The 15,692-nt window shown below is 42.9% G+C and overlaps 1 protein-coding gene across 1 annotated transcript; it reads right to left on the reverse strand.

Moving 5' to 3' along the window:
* Positions 1-6,195: 6,195 nt before the first annotated feature.
* HMGN1 (high mobility group nucleosome binding domain 1) lies at positions 6,196-12,111 on the reverse strand. Its single transcript, XM_081300959.1, has 6 exons — positions 11,727-12,111; positions 11,421-11,453; positions 11,319-11,348; positions 11,189-11,239; positions 8,811-8,936; positions 6,196-7,020 (listed from the first exon to the last, which is right to left on the reverse strand). The coding sequence occupies exons 1-6, from the start codon at positions 11,739-11,741 to the stop codon at positions 6,973-6,975; spliced, it is 303 nt and encodes a 100-aa protein (XP_081157085.1). The 5' UTR covers positions 11,742-12,111; the 3' UTR covers positions 6,196-6,972.
* Between the last annotated feature and the right edge of the window lie 3,581 nt (positions 12,112-15,692).

Consider the following 15,692-nt stretch of genomic DNA (forward strand, 5'->3'; position numbering starts at 1 on the left):
GCACATAAATAGATGAATAAATAAAATAAAGACCCATCAACAACTAAAAATATACATAAAAAATTTTTAAAAGTGTGCACTCTTGCTTTTGGAGATGTGTCCTTCTCTGGAGCATCTGATCCACGACACAATTCCAGCACGCGCGTATTCACACTGATATTACTGGGAACAACATAGCCTTTCTTTGTTTACTGGTTGTAACAAATAGTTTTCCCATCAGTAGAAGCAAACTTGTTAACTGTCTAAAAATATCTTCAATATAGTCCGTGATAAGAGAATCCCAGAAGCTCAAAATTGTACCATCTTTATCAGAGATAAATAAAAGCATGTTTACAAAACAATACAAAACTTTGCACCAGAATATTCATGAAGCTTTAGTCCTAGTAACAAAAAAAAAAAAAAAAAAAAAAGGTGGGGGGGATGGCAATGGCCTGGGTGTCCAGCTGTAAAAGAACAAATTGTGGTATGCCAATACAGGAGTCCCACTCACAGTGAGAGGGAATGAACAAGGAATGTGTGCAGGAGTGTGGATGAATCTCAAAAACCTTACTCTGAAAAGAGTGCATGCTCTGATTATGTTTATATGATGCTCTAAAACAGGCAAACTGACCTATGGGGGAAAAACGAAAGCCAGTAGGAATCGAGGACTGAATGTAAGTGGGCATGAGGACCCTCTAGGGTGAGGGTGATTTTCTGTTGTCTGAATGGGGCTTGGGGGACACAGGTGTATCTCATCAGACAGGAAGCTTGAACTTTGTACATCTCATCAGATGCAAATTTTACCCCCAAAGGGAAAAAATAGAATTATATACAAATATTCAACCTCAATAACAGGTGTGCTGAAGTTTTTGGGGGAGTGTACTGAAGCTTGTCATTTAATTTGAAATAACCAGAAACCAAACTAGGATTGATGATGGGTGGGGGAAGGAGCGGATGGATAGAAAGACCAACTGCAGTGGCTCAAGCTTACAACCCAGACATTGGAGGATCAAAAGTCCGAAAGTTCGGGGCTGGGGATGTGGCTCAAGTGGTAGCGTGCTCACCTGGCATGCGTGTGGCCCGGGTTCGATCCTCAGCACCACATACAAACAAAGATGTTGTGTCCGATGAAAACTAAAAAAATAAATAAATAAATAAATATTAAAATTCTGTCTCTCTCTCTCTCTCTTTAAAAAATAAAAAAAATAAAGCATTGCCAAAGGCAGAAGAGCGTGGACATTCTTTATATAAAAAAAAAGTTCGAAAGTTCGAAGCTAGCTTCAACAACTTAGCAAGACCGTCTCAAGATAAAAATGGCAGGGCTGGGGATGTGGCTCAAGCATGCCTTCGGCCCAGGTTCATCCTCAGCACCACATACAAACAAAGATGTTGTGTCCGCTGAAAAACTAAAAAATAAATATTTAAAAAAAATTCTCTTTCGCTCTTAAAGATAAAAATGGCTGGGGGTGTAGCTCAATGATCAAGTGCAGCTGGGTTCAATCCCCATAACAACAATGAAACAAAAAAAGACACACAAAATGAAACTAGTAACACAAATTGTAGAAACTTGACTAACCTTTTACTGAAAATATTTGGCCAAATAAAATCAAGTTCCGATTCTAGACATGTGGCTTTCTGTTGGTCAGTCCGAGTTTGCTACCATTTTTCCATGTACAACATGAAGATGCTTCTTCTCTAGTAGGATTATCTGACACTCAAATGAGGTGATCTATTTTTTAAGGTGCCTGTGGCCTACCGGGAACATAACAGGTGAGCAAGGAAGGGAAGTTTTCAAACTCTTAGTGACTATAATGAGAGAGGAATTCAGCAGTACACCTGGGTGTGAACCAAGAAAATCTAAGGAAGCTTCATGGAAGAGTGTCATTTTATATTTTTGTTACTGGGGATTGAACTCAGGGACACTTACCCTGAGCCACATCGCCAGCCCTTTTCTGTATTTTATTTAGAGACAGGGTCTCTTAGTGACAGAGTCACTTAGGCCCTCGCTAAATTGCTGAGGCTAGCTTTGAACTTGCAATCCTTCTGACTCAGGCTCCCGATCCACTGGGATTACAGGCGTGCGCCACCATGCCCAGCAAGAGATGTCATTTTAAAACAGTTGAAACAGAAGAAATTGAAAGCACTCCCAGAGGGAGAAAAAGCTGAAGGAAAGGCCTTGAAACAAAAGTGAGGACATGTAGGCAGGTTTGGTGAAAGGAGGGGCCCCTCAAGTTTGTTTCTCAACATGAAGAAAAGGTCTGTGCACTGGGACCCCATAGGGAGACTGCCAGGCAAGCTGAGTATGCCCCATGGGCTATCTTAACACCTGAATGAGTGAACGAACAGTCAGACTCTGTACTTACCCCTGATACCCACATCAGTTGTTGATAGAACCCCCACATATAAACCTTGTTCATGCAATTCGAGGGGGAACTGGAGAGTCAGGCATATCAGGTTGCTTTTATTTCCTGTGCTTCCTGAAGAACCTGAGGATAAACCAGCAAGGAGTCCCAAAGCCAAAGCCACAAACAGCTGTACACACCTGTAATCCTAATCACAAATTCGAGGCCAGCCTGGAACAACTTGGCAAGACTCTGTCTCCAAAAAATAAGGGTTGGGGGTATAGTTCAGAGGTACAGCACCTTGGGTTCAACCCTTATTATCACTCCTCTAAAAAAAAAAAAAATGTACAAGAAACCCCAAAGCCAGTATTGAACTAAAAACCAGGACCCCCATCCAAATTCTCTTCCCTACATAATGTAACTGAAGATTGAGAAAAACAACAAGACAACTCAAAGGCCTCACCATCTCCTCAGTCAGGCTAAATCCTTCCCCACTCTGATCACCCCAAGTGGACAAAGTCCTCTCTGGAAACACTTCTTCCCAGAGGTAGAGGGAGAGCATAAGACAGTGAAAAGGTAGAAGGAGCCTCTCCTAGAGGCACTCTGTCTTCTCCAAAGCCCTCACTCACCTGACCCCTCCCAAGGTGGCAGATGTGGGAAGACCCTCCCAGGGGGTCTTTGCAGACGAAGCACAGGGTGAGTTGTCTCTACTCAGATGCAGAGTGCATCTTGTGTGCCCTTTGCCCGTGTACTGTTTTGACATCCTCTTCCTTTGCTACCACAGCATGGATCATCAAGAGCAGACTGCAACATGTTTTCTAGAACCTTTTCAATAGATTATCCATGCCCCTGCATACTCTGGAACTGCACAAGTTGGGGATCCTATTCCTTAGCCTCTGATTCTTGGCAAGCTTGGGGAGGGGAGGGTTCAGATTACCTCAAAGAAGCTCCAAACTCCAGATTTGTTCAGGGCCTTGCACACTAAGGGGTGTGTCCAAGTTGCCCTCACAGGGCAACTCCAAACTCTGGGGATCAAATCCATGACCTTGAGCATGTCAGGCAAGTGCTCTAACCACTGATGGATGTTCCCTGGGAAGTCCCTTAAGAATCTCTAGCTCAACTATAAACAGACATAAGCTGATCCCAACCTAATTTTTTCCTGTGGTTTTGATGCCCGAGGGATTGAATTCAGAGGCTCACAGATGCTAGGCAAATGCTCTACCACTAAGTCACATTCCCAGCCCTGGTTTCAAAATTTTGAAGTGATTATATGCTTGTTTTAAAAAACACAAAAGCATACAGACATAAATGTATTAAAAAGCTTAAATTCCCTTCCTACCCTGGGAATGGCCATGGCTACCCACTGCAAAAGTGGCTTCAGACAGCTTTACAGATAGATATATAGACCTATGACAATGGATTCTTTTGTGGGGAGAAGATATTATTAGGTCAAATATTTGGCTTTTTTCTTCTTGTTCTTTATGATCCTCTTGCATCAAGTCTCCAGCCGCTGGGACTACAGGTGTGCAACCCTGAAGCTGGCTGCATTACCTTTTCAGGTAGAACAGACCCCTTGGTGATTCTTCCCAGAAATGTTGTGTGCATCTCATTTACTCAGATCTTCTTTTATGTCAAAGATTCTAATCATGGTTTTTCTTTGTAGAGATAAATGCTCATTTTTAATGGTGACCAAGAACTATGTTGAGACCTGCATAAGGGAGACAGCATGCACTCCTTCACCAGAGTACCAGGCTTATCAGCTCAAATAAGTCTGTTGAATTCCTCCTTCACAATGGTTTCAGATAAACAAAATAAGAAGTAGAAAGTGAGAATTCATGCAACAGCTGTCTTTAAATATTTTGTTTCCCTGGCTGGAATTGTGGCTCAGTGGTAGAGTGCTTGCCTAGTACGTGTGAGACCCTGGGTTCGATACTCAGCACCACATAAAAATAAAGAAAACAAAGGTATTGTGTCCAAAAAAAAAAAAAAAATGTTTCTGAAAACCCAAATCAGCATCAGTGGAAATGAGTCTTGCACATTTTAACATGCATCCAAGCATGCTGGGCTTCCAACTTTTCTTCTCTATCAATCATGCATAACAGATTATTAGTGTATTTTTTTTTTAAAAGAGAGAGGAGAGTGAGAGAGAGAATTTTTAATATTTATTTTTTAGTTCTCGGCAGACACAACATCTTTATTGGTATGTGGTGCTGAGGATCGAACCCGGGCTGCACGCATGCAAGGCGAGCGCGCTACTGCTTGAGCCACATCCCCAGCCCATTGGTGTATTTTTAAGTTGAACTTACTGTCATTAGTTTAACTTTTTTGGTTTTGGTACCAGGGATTGAACTCAGGGGTATTCAATCACTGAGCCACAACCCCAGCCCTATTTTGTTTTTTTTTTTAAGACAGGCTCCAAGTTGTTTACCACCTTGCAATTTCTGAAGCTGGCTTTGAACTCCCAATCCTCCCAGTTCAGCAACCCCAACCACTGGGTTATTTATTGTAAGACTCTGGCTGGGAATGTGGCTCAGCAATCAGGCGCTTGCTTTATATGTGAGGCCCTGGGTTCAATCCTCAGCACCACATAAAAAAATAAAAGTATTGTAACCAACTACAACTAGAAAATAAACTTTTTTTTTTTTTTTTAAAGAGGGGGGTCTCTACAAGTTGCTGAGGTTGGCTTTTAAAAAATTTTTAGGTGTAGATGGACACAACACAATGCCTTTGTTTTTTATCTGGTGCTGAGGATTGAACCCAGGCCCTACTTGTGCTAGGCGAGCGCTCTACCGCTGATCCACAATCCTAGCCCTGAGGCTGGCTTTTAATTTGGCAATCCCTCTTGCCTCAGCCTTCCAGATAGCTGGGATTACAGGCATGTCCCATGGCATCTTGCTTAACTGTAACTTTCCAAAGGTAAATAAATGCTTTCAGTGATAAAATTTAAGATTAGTATAATTTGCACTTATATATTAAGGATGTTGCTTAGGGCTTTACAAAGTTGCAGAGGCTGGCCTTGGATTTGTGATCCTCCTGCCTTACCTCCCAAGTCCTTGACAGGTGTTGTGCCACCATACCTGGTAGTCACATAATAAACTATTAGTCAAGTATTAAAACATTTTGCAATTAAAAAACTTTAAACACTTATTTGTATTTTTCAGTCCTTTTTAAAAAATGTAATCCTAATTTTCATTATCTTAAAACCAGTTGTTACTGAGCTACTTCTGTTTTAGTAACTTTCAACTGCCTCTTTTTTTGCAAATCCGCAAAGTGGACATTGTGATACATCTTTGGCTATGGATTAAAAGAATGAGGTGCAGGGATTGAACCACTATACTTGTTTGTATATGTGTTTGTGTGTGTGTGTGTGGGGGAGTCTAAATGTCTGCTATATCATGTTCTAGAAATAAATACTACAGCACTGGTAAATGGTACAGAAGGGTATTCATTGACATCGGGAGAAAGGTAACAAGTGTGAGGAAGAGGCCTACAGTCCCAGCCAACCAGAAGGCTGAGGCAATAATACCACTTGAGCCCCGCATGAACAACATGATGAACTGGTTTTAAAAAATATGAACAATAGAAACCTTATTATACTTAGTTGGAGCCTGTTCTGTACTTATAATCCTGCCTTATGTGAAGGAGGAATTAACAACTCTGGACTGTTTACCATTATTAATTCAAAAGAAACATCTTCGGCTGGGGTTGTAGTTCAGTAGCACAGTGCTTGTCTTGCACGTTTTAAGAAGTGGGTTTGATCCTCAGCATCACATAAAAATAAAGTTATTGTGTCCATCTACCCCTAAAGACATTTAAAAGTCAAATATCTTCTAAGTACACAGATGTTCAAATTCTCCAAAAAAAATTCAAAACATTTTCGTGTTTGAGATTTTATTGGCTGTATTGAGAATCAGTACACAGACATTTCACTTTGTACACAATTCTTAACACACGTACCGGAAATCTAAAAAGCTTTATACTGTGATTCTTTTTCAGTTATTCCAGTGACTTTCCAGCTTTTAATTTGGAGGAAATTTTTTCTTAATAGAATATCAAGTACCAGTATCTTTGAATGTTATTACTTAGGTCCCACTAATTCAAAACTTTGTCACACACAACATACTCAAATTTTTCATCTTTCACAGCACATTAAAAATATTAGGAAAACTAGACTTCCACAACCAAAGATGTTACAGAGTACATACGATTCTGACAGCAATGATCCAGTAGTGGTCTTCTTTAGGAAACAATTCTACTAAAAAACACAGGAATAGAAGTAATTTAAAATATTCAAGACATTAAATGCAATACTGTGACTCCAAACTGCCATTTAATATGCTTTGTATTGTAGGATATAAAACTAACCCCCCACCTATGGAATGTTAAGCTGACACCAAAGACAGTCCAAGCCTCCCATAATTCAATATCCCACTATTTTCTGGTTGTACCCAAAAATAAACAACCAGCAAATGATTTCACTTCTAAAAAAAAATCATTTACACTTAAAAAATGGGATGAGGTGGGATTCCCTCCTTTTTAAAAATGTTTCTAGAGCTACTAAAAAACTTGCATTTACAAAATAGTTGATAAAAATATTCCTCTGGATTGTACAATAAGGGAGACGGGACCACTGAAAAGACATGGTGTATGATTAATCAGACTTGGCTTCTTTCTCTTCTGCTTCATCGGAGGCTGGACTCTGTAAATCAAAGAAAAGCAATTAAACATCTGATTTCCAGAGCATCTTTGAGATCTTCAGAATTTAACACATGGGTTTTTAATTTAATTTAATTGTCTAGTTAGTGTTGCTAAATCTGAGAAGGCTGTGATGTGCCTTTCAGAGAAAAGGTATGCTTCACCATACAGGCATGACTTATAATATATAATACACACAAAACAAAGTAATGTACACATCATTTGAAAAAATGTTGCAATTCTACAATTGAAACTACAATTTCAGGAACCTAACCCTGTATTTCCCCAGGTGTGATGGCCTGGCATTTGAGAAAACTTCATAAAACAAATACTGAAAATAAGGAGAATTAACTATACTTGGTAACACGTACCAGAAGGTCAACTTTATTCCTTTATAACGAAGACTAGATTAATAATGTGATTTTATTTTATTTTTTTTAATATTTATTTATTTTTTAGTTCTTGGCAGACGCAACATCTTTGTATGTGGTGCTGAGGATCGAACCCGGGCCGCATGCATGCCAGGTGAGCGCGCTACCGCTTGAGCCACATCCCCAGCCCCAATAATGTGATTTTTAAATGTAATTAACAATGAGATTTTCAAGGTTAGATTTTCATTTGACATGGTTAGAATCAGGAAGTTAAAAAAAAAAACTAAAACCCAGCTAATTTAGAAATATTTGATCACTAAAAATTTATCTGTAAAAATCAGTCTAAAAGCTGGTAACTAAACAATTTACCTTTTTTTGGTACCAGGGATTGAACTCGGGGGGCACTTGACCACTGAGCCACATTCCCAGCCCTATTTTGCATTTTATTTAGAGACAAGGACTCCCTGGGTTGCTTGGCTCCTGCCTGGCCATTGCTGAGGCCGACTTTGCTGGCAATTCTCCTGTCTCAGACTCGGCAGAGCCACTAGGATTACAGGCATGCACCACCACGCCCGGCAGTAATTTACCTTTTCCAGTTTAGCCAATGTAACTTAAAGGCATACAAAAATCAAAATACTTCACTTAAAAAAAAAATTCAAGCAATATCAATAGTACTAAAACAAAACAAAACAAACAAAAACAGTTGCTGGCAATGTAGTTTAGGGAGTGCTTGCCTAGCATGTTGTTCCAAAGTGGGGACAGTGACATGTCTGATATACTACTTCCAGCTATTTGGGAAGATAAGGCAGGAGCCCCGTGCATTGGCACATGTTGGTAATCCCAGCAATTTGTGAGGCTGAGGAGGATCACGAGTTCAAAGCCAGCCTTAGCAATCTCAGCAATGACAAGGCACTAAGCAACTCAGTGAGACCCTGTCTATAAATAAATAAAATACAAAATAGGGCTGGGGATGTAGCTCAGTGGTGGAGTACCCTGAGCTCAATCCTCAGTACAACCTCCCCTTAAAAAAAAAAAAAAAAAAAAGAGGTAGGAGGACTCAAGAAATTGAGGACAGCCCAGTCAACAAATACCCAAGATTCAAGCATGTCCTAGTCAATATGACAGATCTGTACACAATTTGAAAACAAGAAACTGCATACCTACATAAGGTACATGTTCATGTGGAAAGAAATTAAGCTGCATAGCATTTTGTAAATTCTTTCCTAAAATTTTTTTATACCAAGAATTATGAATGAATTCTCTGTATGACTTAGATGGTGGACAGACACAGTACTGATGATACTGAGTACTTTAAAATTTTGTGTTCGCTTGTTTATATATATACTTTCAAATAATATCTAATTTATAAAGAAAACCTATTATTCAGAGTAAAAAAATCAATGCCAAACACAACACTTCTGACCTCCTCGTTTTTCGTTTCTCCATTTTCTGCAGGTAAATCTTCTTTAGTTTCCTGGTTAGCCACTTCAGCCTGTTTTCCCTTTGCTCCCCTTTTCCCTTTTTGAACTTTTTTGTCTGATGATTTATCCTAAAAAAGATTAGGAGAATATTCTAAGTATAAACTTCATACTTCCACTGTCTGACTCAATACGGATTACATCCATGGTAACCACTATAACAATGCTAAGCACACATCAACCTGAGTTACCTCATCCACAAGGTAACTTAAGATCCACCCCCAGTAATGAAGACAAAATATGCTAAGGAGATTTTTATAAGAGTGTTTGCACATCAAGTCTCATTAGCCATAGGATTAAAACTAGAGCCTGTGCTTCACTTTTTCAGCCACCATTACCCCTACCCTCTTTTAAGTTCTACATGACAAAACAAGCAGAAGAGCTTTAAGAATGTCTTCCCAGTATAACCCTACCAACCCACAATTTTCTTTTAAGCCTGAATAATAATCCATCTGGTAGATAATCACTGTCCTGACAAGACTGTTACCCTCACACGAAGACCATTCACCTGGAAAAAGCACCATGTTGTATGGTCATGTTGACTATTCTGCTACAGTTAATCCCTTGATATCTTTTAATGAGTAGCTATAAAAGGATCAATTTTATCTTTTTCATTTAGGTGTTTGAAGAATCTGAAAAGCACAGGTATTAGTATGATATTGTAAACTGAAATACTAGTTTAAAGCAATATAAAACAGTATTTTTGGATATCATCTACCAATGAGGAAGCAGTAGCTTATAAAAACTTCACACAGTTCCCTGTAAATAAAGACTGTAATAATAGTTAAGTTAGGTCACCAGAAGGTTGTATAAAAGATTCCTATGAGTACTGACCAATTACTTAAGTTAAATGGCCACAAGACATGCATGCAGATTTCACATCTTCAAAATACACATTATCACTGACTTGAAATAATAATGTTTGTAACCACTGATAGCTAAGTGGGGAATAGGGCCGTACCTCAGCAGCAGAGAGCAGAGAGCAGCCTAGCAATGAGAAGGCTCTGGGTCCAAAAACCAGTACCAAAAATAAATCAAATTTTCCTAAGTATGATGTTTCAGCTTTTGAAATATTTACTCCTAAAGAAATGATACAAGTCAGAAGCTCACACTAGAAGTAACTTGAAAAAGTGTATGCATTATACAGTTTGATAATCAATGCACCAAATAGTGCTTACTCCACATTACTGAATAGAGCTGGACTGTATTCAAAGACTAAGACAAAAGCTTATTAAAACTAGATATAAAAACAAAGAAACTCTTCTCCCATTTTTCCTTTGAGAAAACTTAATCGCAAGTTTTTTCCTCAAATAGGGATAGTTAGACTTACCTTGAGAAGGGGGGGAAAAGATTACATCTGCTGTCCCAAACCCACTGGGGGTAAAACTGTTTGCATCTAAAAATTTTTACAAGTAAATCAAGATATAGATAAACAAAGGGAAGAAAAAAAAATAGAGTGAAACAAGCAAGTATTTTAGCTAACCTGTTTAAAAAGCGGATAATCAAAAAGGTGGGTAATAATGATACTTATACCAACATTTTATAACAACATTCACTTTTTTTCAGGTACTCATGAAAAGTTTCTATGGTACTGTGTGAATGGAGAACTACTTAATTGCCTGCTGGAGTGATGTATCATACTTATTACTTCCTTGCACATTTATCTTAAAAAAGATTACAAAAACATGCCTTTCATTTTTACATTCAATTCTATACAATGCTTGAAAAAACTCAAAGCCCCCAAAACAAACCAGCTTGCCTCTTCTGACAATCATGCAGTGCCAACCTTCCATCTACACTTTTGGGAATGGAACGTAGGCGTTATTTTCAAACACTCCCCACCATCACTCCCATCATCAGATTTACATACACCTAAGAATAACCTGTACTCTGAAAACTTGCAAACCACAATCTGAATGGTGCGTCATAAATTTATTCTGGAGCAATAAATCATCCCGTTGACTCAAAGGCTGTTAGGACAGCAACTGCACTGGCAATAAAATACTTCTCAGAGAGCACACACTTCTGATCTCGGCTTGGAAACCGCGCACAAACCTACCCGTCCTTCCTGCCGGCCGGAGTGCCTAGCTGGCCGTGTCCCTACCAGGCCGTGTCCCTGGGAGTGGGAACGTGAGGTGCAGGAGCGAACCAGTACCTACCGCACCGCCCAGCTTTCCTCTGAACCCGAAGCCAACGCTCCTCCAGCTCAGACTTCTAAGTGCTGGCGGCCTTAAGGGGACGCGCCACTCCCCTTACCCCGCGCGAAGACCCAGGCGCAGCCCCACCACCGACCGCAGGCCCACCGCGCAGGCGCCGCACCCACCTTGCCCGCCGCCTTCCGGGGCTTGGCGTCCGCCTTGGCAGGAGCCGGCTTCTGAAAGGCAAAAGCAGCGCTCAGCCGGCGGCCGCGCGCGCCGCGGCCACCCCACGGCCTCGGGGCGCGCCATACTTACAGCCGACAGGCGGGCCGACCTCCGCTTGGGCTGCGGGAGAGAAAGGGCGTCAGCGAGGGCGGCGGCGCGCGACCCCGCCCCCCGCCCCGAGCGCGCGCTCACCTCCTCCTTCGCCGCGCCTTCGGCCGAGCTGACCTGTGGAGGAAGCACACCGAGTGGGCGCCGCCCGCCGCGCCTGCGCCCGCGCCCCTCGCTAGAGAACAATGCCCGGCCGCGTGACGTCAGCGCTCCCGCCGCCGCGGCCGCGCCCCCCCCACCACAAAACCCTCCAGGACGCCCCCCAGGCCCTGCGCGCCTGCCCGCGCGCCGCCCGGCCCGGCGCGGCCGCCGTGGGTGCGGCGGGGCCGGGCCGGGGCCTGGCGCAGCCGGCGGGCCGTCTGGGGCTCGGCGCGCCGCAGCCGCGCTCACCTTCCTCTTGGGCATCCTGGCGGCGTGCGGGGCACGTGCGAGTGCTGCGAGCCGCGGCGCGCGGAAGCCTTCCGAAGCTGCGCTGCCTAGCTGCTGCTGCTGCTGCTGTGGCTCCCGCCGCCGGAGCTGCTGCGACCCGCGGAGGGGGCGGTGGGACAACCGGATGGAACCGGATTGGGAGCCCGCCCCCTCCTCCCCCCGCGCCCCCGCCGGCCGGGCCGCCCCCCACCCCCATTGGCTGCGGCGCCTTTCGCACCGCGCGCGCGCCTCGGCCCGCGCCGGGAATAGGTGAGGCCGGCCGTCACTCGACCCCGCCGCCCCGCCCCCGCCCCCGGCGCCCCCACCCCGGCCGGCGTCTCGCGGGGCCCCAGACCCAGACGGAGGGGGGAGGACCCAGAGGCCGCTCGGCCTTGCGGTAGCTCGTTTGAAGCCGAGCCGCAAAGTGCGGTCTTCGCCCCGATTAGCGGCAGCTTGTCACGTGGCTGCGGGTGCCCCCACCCACAGTGCCCCTGGACACCTGAGGTTTGCAGGTCCTGAAATCCACGAGCGTGTAGCTCGACTCGGAATTTCATAAGTGGTCTCCTAGACTGGAAAGGCAGAGGGAAAACGGTTTCACGAACGAGCAGCTGTCCCCTACGTTAGTCGGCAAGAAAGGCTAATCAGGCCTACGGGCTGGGCGTAGTGCGCAGGCGCTGGCGCGGGTCGTGGGAAGACTTAACCGGCGCGAGCTGTTATGCAGGCGCGGTACCCCGTGCTTCTCCCCTCCCTGCGTGGTTGCTTTGGTCTGATTTTCTGTTTAATGTTGAATATTTAATACTGAATCTTCGGTCCTCCCGTACCTACTGCTATAATAGCGTGGGTTCTGGGTCTAGAGCCGGATAGTTCTAGGGATCTAGCTTGTAAGAACCCGTCCTAGCTGTTCCATCTGTGCTGAAGGAGCACGCCGTCTCTTTTAAACTCGGTGCTTGCCTAAGCTCAGTTTTAAGCGAAAATGGCTTTAGGACTGGCGTCTGAGCTGGTAACCCTGGATTGCACGCTACTGTTTTTTTTTTTTTTTTTAATGAAGACGTTTAAGAGGCCTGGTTTAGTTGGTTTACCGTAGGGGGGGAAAATTAATTGAAAATTGTCAGCTGGAATTTTTGGAAGGGAAAATACTTAGAAGTGCTTTGAGTAAAATATTGGAAGTATGCTAAATGTCCATCATTTGGTAGCAATTAGGTAAGGTATGGCGCCTTCTCAGCAACTGCAAAAAGAAAGAGGGGCAGAGCTCCTCTGAAGTGGATTAAAAAAAATTTTTTTTAGTTATTCGTGGACACAAATTTTTGGCAAGGCAGGCACTCCACCACTGAGCCACAACCCCAACCCCCAAGTGGATTTTTAAAACCATAAGTTAGACCTTTTGACTCCTGGTCAAAAACTCTTGCTCTTTTTTTTTTTTTTAATGTTTTTATTAGATGTTGATGGACTTTTATTTTATTATATGCAGTGCTGAAAATTGAACCCAGTGCCTCACATAGGCTAAGCAAGTGCTCTACCACCGAGCCATAAGCCCAGCCCTATACCTTGCTTTTTCATGAGACTACATTTCTCAAGAGTAGTTTATAAAAGCTCTTGCAGTTTGATCCAGCTTAAGTCCACGACTTTGATCCCTGCTCACCTCTTTCACCTTCTGCCCCTCCAACAGGCCAGGCACTCCCTGCTAACGGGCATTATCACCTGCCCTCTTTCTACCTGGAATGCACTGCCTCAGAGGTTCCCTAACTTCATCTTTGCAGGATATTAACTTGTCAGTGGGCCTTTCCTGCTACTCACCATTTATTCTCAGCCTTTGGGGGTGCTGGGGTGGGGTGCAGTGGGGCATACAAATACACACTCCTCATATATTCACACTCCTCTGGGGAGGGTGGAAATAAAATTTACCTTTTCTCTTGTCTAATGGTGCTTTCTCCCATTACCTTAAAAAAAAAAATTGAGCATCAAAGAGTGCCTGAGTTTGTGCATAAATTTGGTCCAAGCACTGGCCCTGTGTCAGCCCTGTATCTTATCACTGGGGCTTGTAATTTACCAAGGATTGAGGAAAGGGAAGTCACAGGCAGTGGTGACAGCATTTTTCAGTGCATGCAAATTAGCTAGAGCCTGGCAGCTTTCCAGAACCTTCAAAATGGCAGGAATGGTGTGGAAAATGCCCACATTTAGATCAGGAAAAGGCCAAGCACAGTGGTGCATGTCTGTAATCCCAGTGGCACAGGAGGCTGAGACAGCAGGATCACAAGTTCAAAGTCAGCCTCAGCAACTTAGGCACTAAGCAACTTAGTGAGATCCTGTCTCTAAATAAAATAGAAAATAGGGCTGGGGATGTGGGTCAGTGGTTGAGTGCCCCTGAATTCAATTTCTGGTACAAAAAAAAAAAAAAGAAAAAGAAAAGATCAAGAAAAGGCTGAGGATGTAACTCAGGGGTAAGGTGCTTGCGTAGCATGTATGAGACTATGTTCAGTCCCCAGTGCCACAAAAACAAGACAAATCAGGAAAGGGACAAAAGAGGAAGGCTGCCTGTGAAAGAAGTAAGGAGTTTGATATCCTGGAATTGGGGATGTTGCAAAGGATTAAGGGCATGCCATGCTGAAATTTAAACTTACCTCATGAAGCTCTTCTCTTCCATAAGCTGAAGATGCAGTAGGCCAGAGATGACAACCAGCAGCCCATGATTGTTGGTTTTGGCCCAGGTTGGTTTTGTTTTGTTTTGCTTTTGGAGTTGTCAACAGAAGCACTTGGAGCCACTAGAAGTTAGTTAAAAAACCATTTGGCAGTGCCTTTCAAAGGTAAACAGACACTCTGTGACCCTAATTCAACTCCTTAAAATGTATTCAATAAAAATGCTTATACCCTTTCACCACAAAACATGAAGGTACCATATTCAAAGCTGAACTATTTGTCAGAAGCCCAAACAGAGCAACGTAAATACCTGTCAACAGAAAGATGGATAAACAAATGGAACTCTATTGGCATTGAGAATGAGCCATCTTCAACCACACTCAACAACATGGATGCATCTCACACATACAATATAAGGAGAAAGATGCCAGGTCTAAGAGTACATACCATGTGAACTAGTCTCTTAAGAGTCAGAGGGCTAGGGGCTGGGGATGTGGCTAAAGCCATAGCACGCTCGCCTGGCATGCGGGGGGTGCGCTGGCTTCGATCCTCAAAACCACATAAAAATAAAATATGTTCTGTCCACCGAAAACTAAAAAATAAAAAAAAGAGAGAGGGCTGGGTTTGTGACTCAATGTAGAGTGCTTCCTAGCATGTGTGAGGCACTGGGTTCTATCCCCAGCAACACATTAAAAAGAACTAACAAAAGTATTGTGTCCATCTACAACTAAAAAAATACAAGAGTCAGGGTAGAGATGCCTGACTGGCATGAGGTAGGGAGGTAGTGACTGGAGGAGAGAGCAATAGAGAACTTTAGGAAGCAGGTCATAGATTTTGTTCTATTCTTTTCTCCCCCCTATTTTGCACACTGTTTGAATATTTCCTTTCTTCACTTAACAGAGGAGAGTGTTTCCTATCAGTCCTTAAAAGACCCGTCCTTCTTTTTTGTTGACTGCATTTCATTCCACTGTAGAGATGTACTATTGTTTAAAGCTTGTAGTAAAACACATATTAGCCATCTTGCCATCTTTAATATAGAAAGAAAAGAATGAAAAAATTAAAAGAAGCTTATGAAACTTATAGGACACCATCAATCATATTTTGTGTGTTCTAAAAGGAGCATGGAAAGAAACAGCTTATTTAAAGAAAGAATGATAAGCCTACTCAAATATGAAAAGAGAAATATCCAGATCCTTAATGCTTAAAGAACTCAGTTGACCATAAAGAGATCTTCACTGATACGGTTGTAATCAAATTGTCAAAAGTCATTAAATATAGGGAATTCTGAAAGCAGTAAGAGAAAAATCGCTACTC

The sequence above is a fragment of the Spermophilus citellus genome, assembly GCF_964194105.1.
Source record: "Spermophilus citellus genome assembly, chromosome: 7".
Taxonomy (NCBI): domain Eukaryota; kingdom Metazoa; phylum Chordata; class Mammalia; order Rodentia; family Sciuridae; genus Spermophilus; species Spermophilus citellus.

Coding starts and splice junctions, on each gene's coding strand:
- HMGN1 (XM_081300959.1), bottom strand. Junction 11,240..11,318: donor GGTCGGCCCGCCTGTCGGCT/GTAAGTATGGCG, acceptor TTTGCCTTTCAG/AAGCCGGCTCCTGCCAAGGC. Junction 7,021..8,810: donor GAGAAACGAAAAACGAGGAG/GTCAGAAGTGTT, acceptor TTTGATTTACAG/AGTCCAGCCTCCGATGAAGC.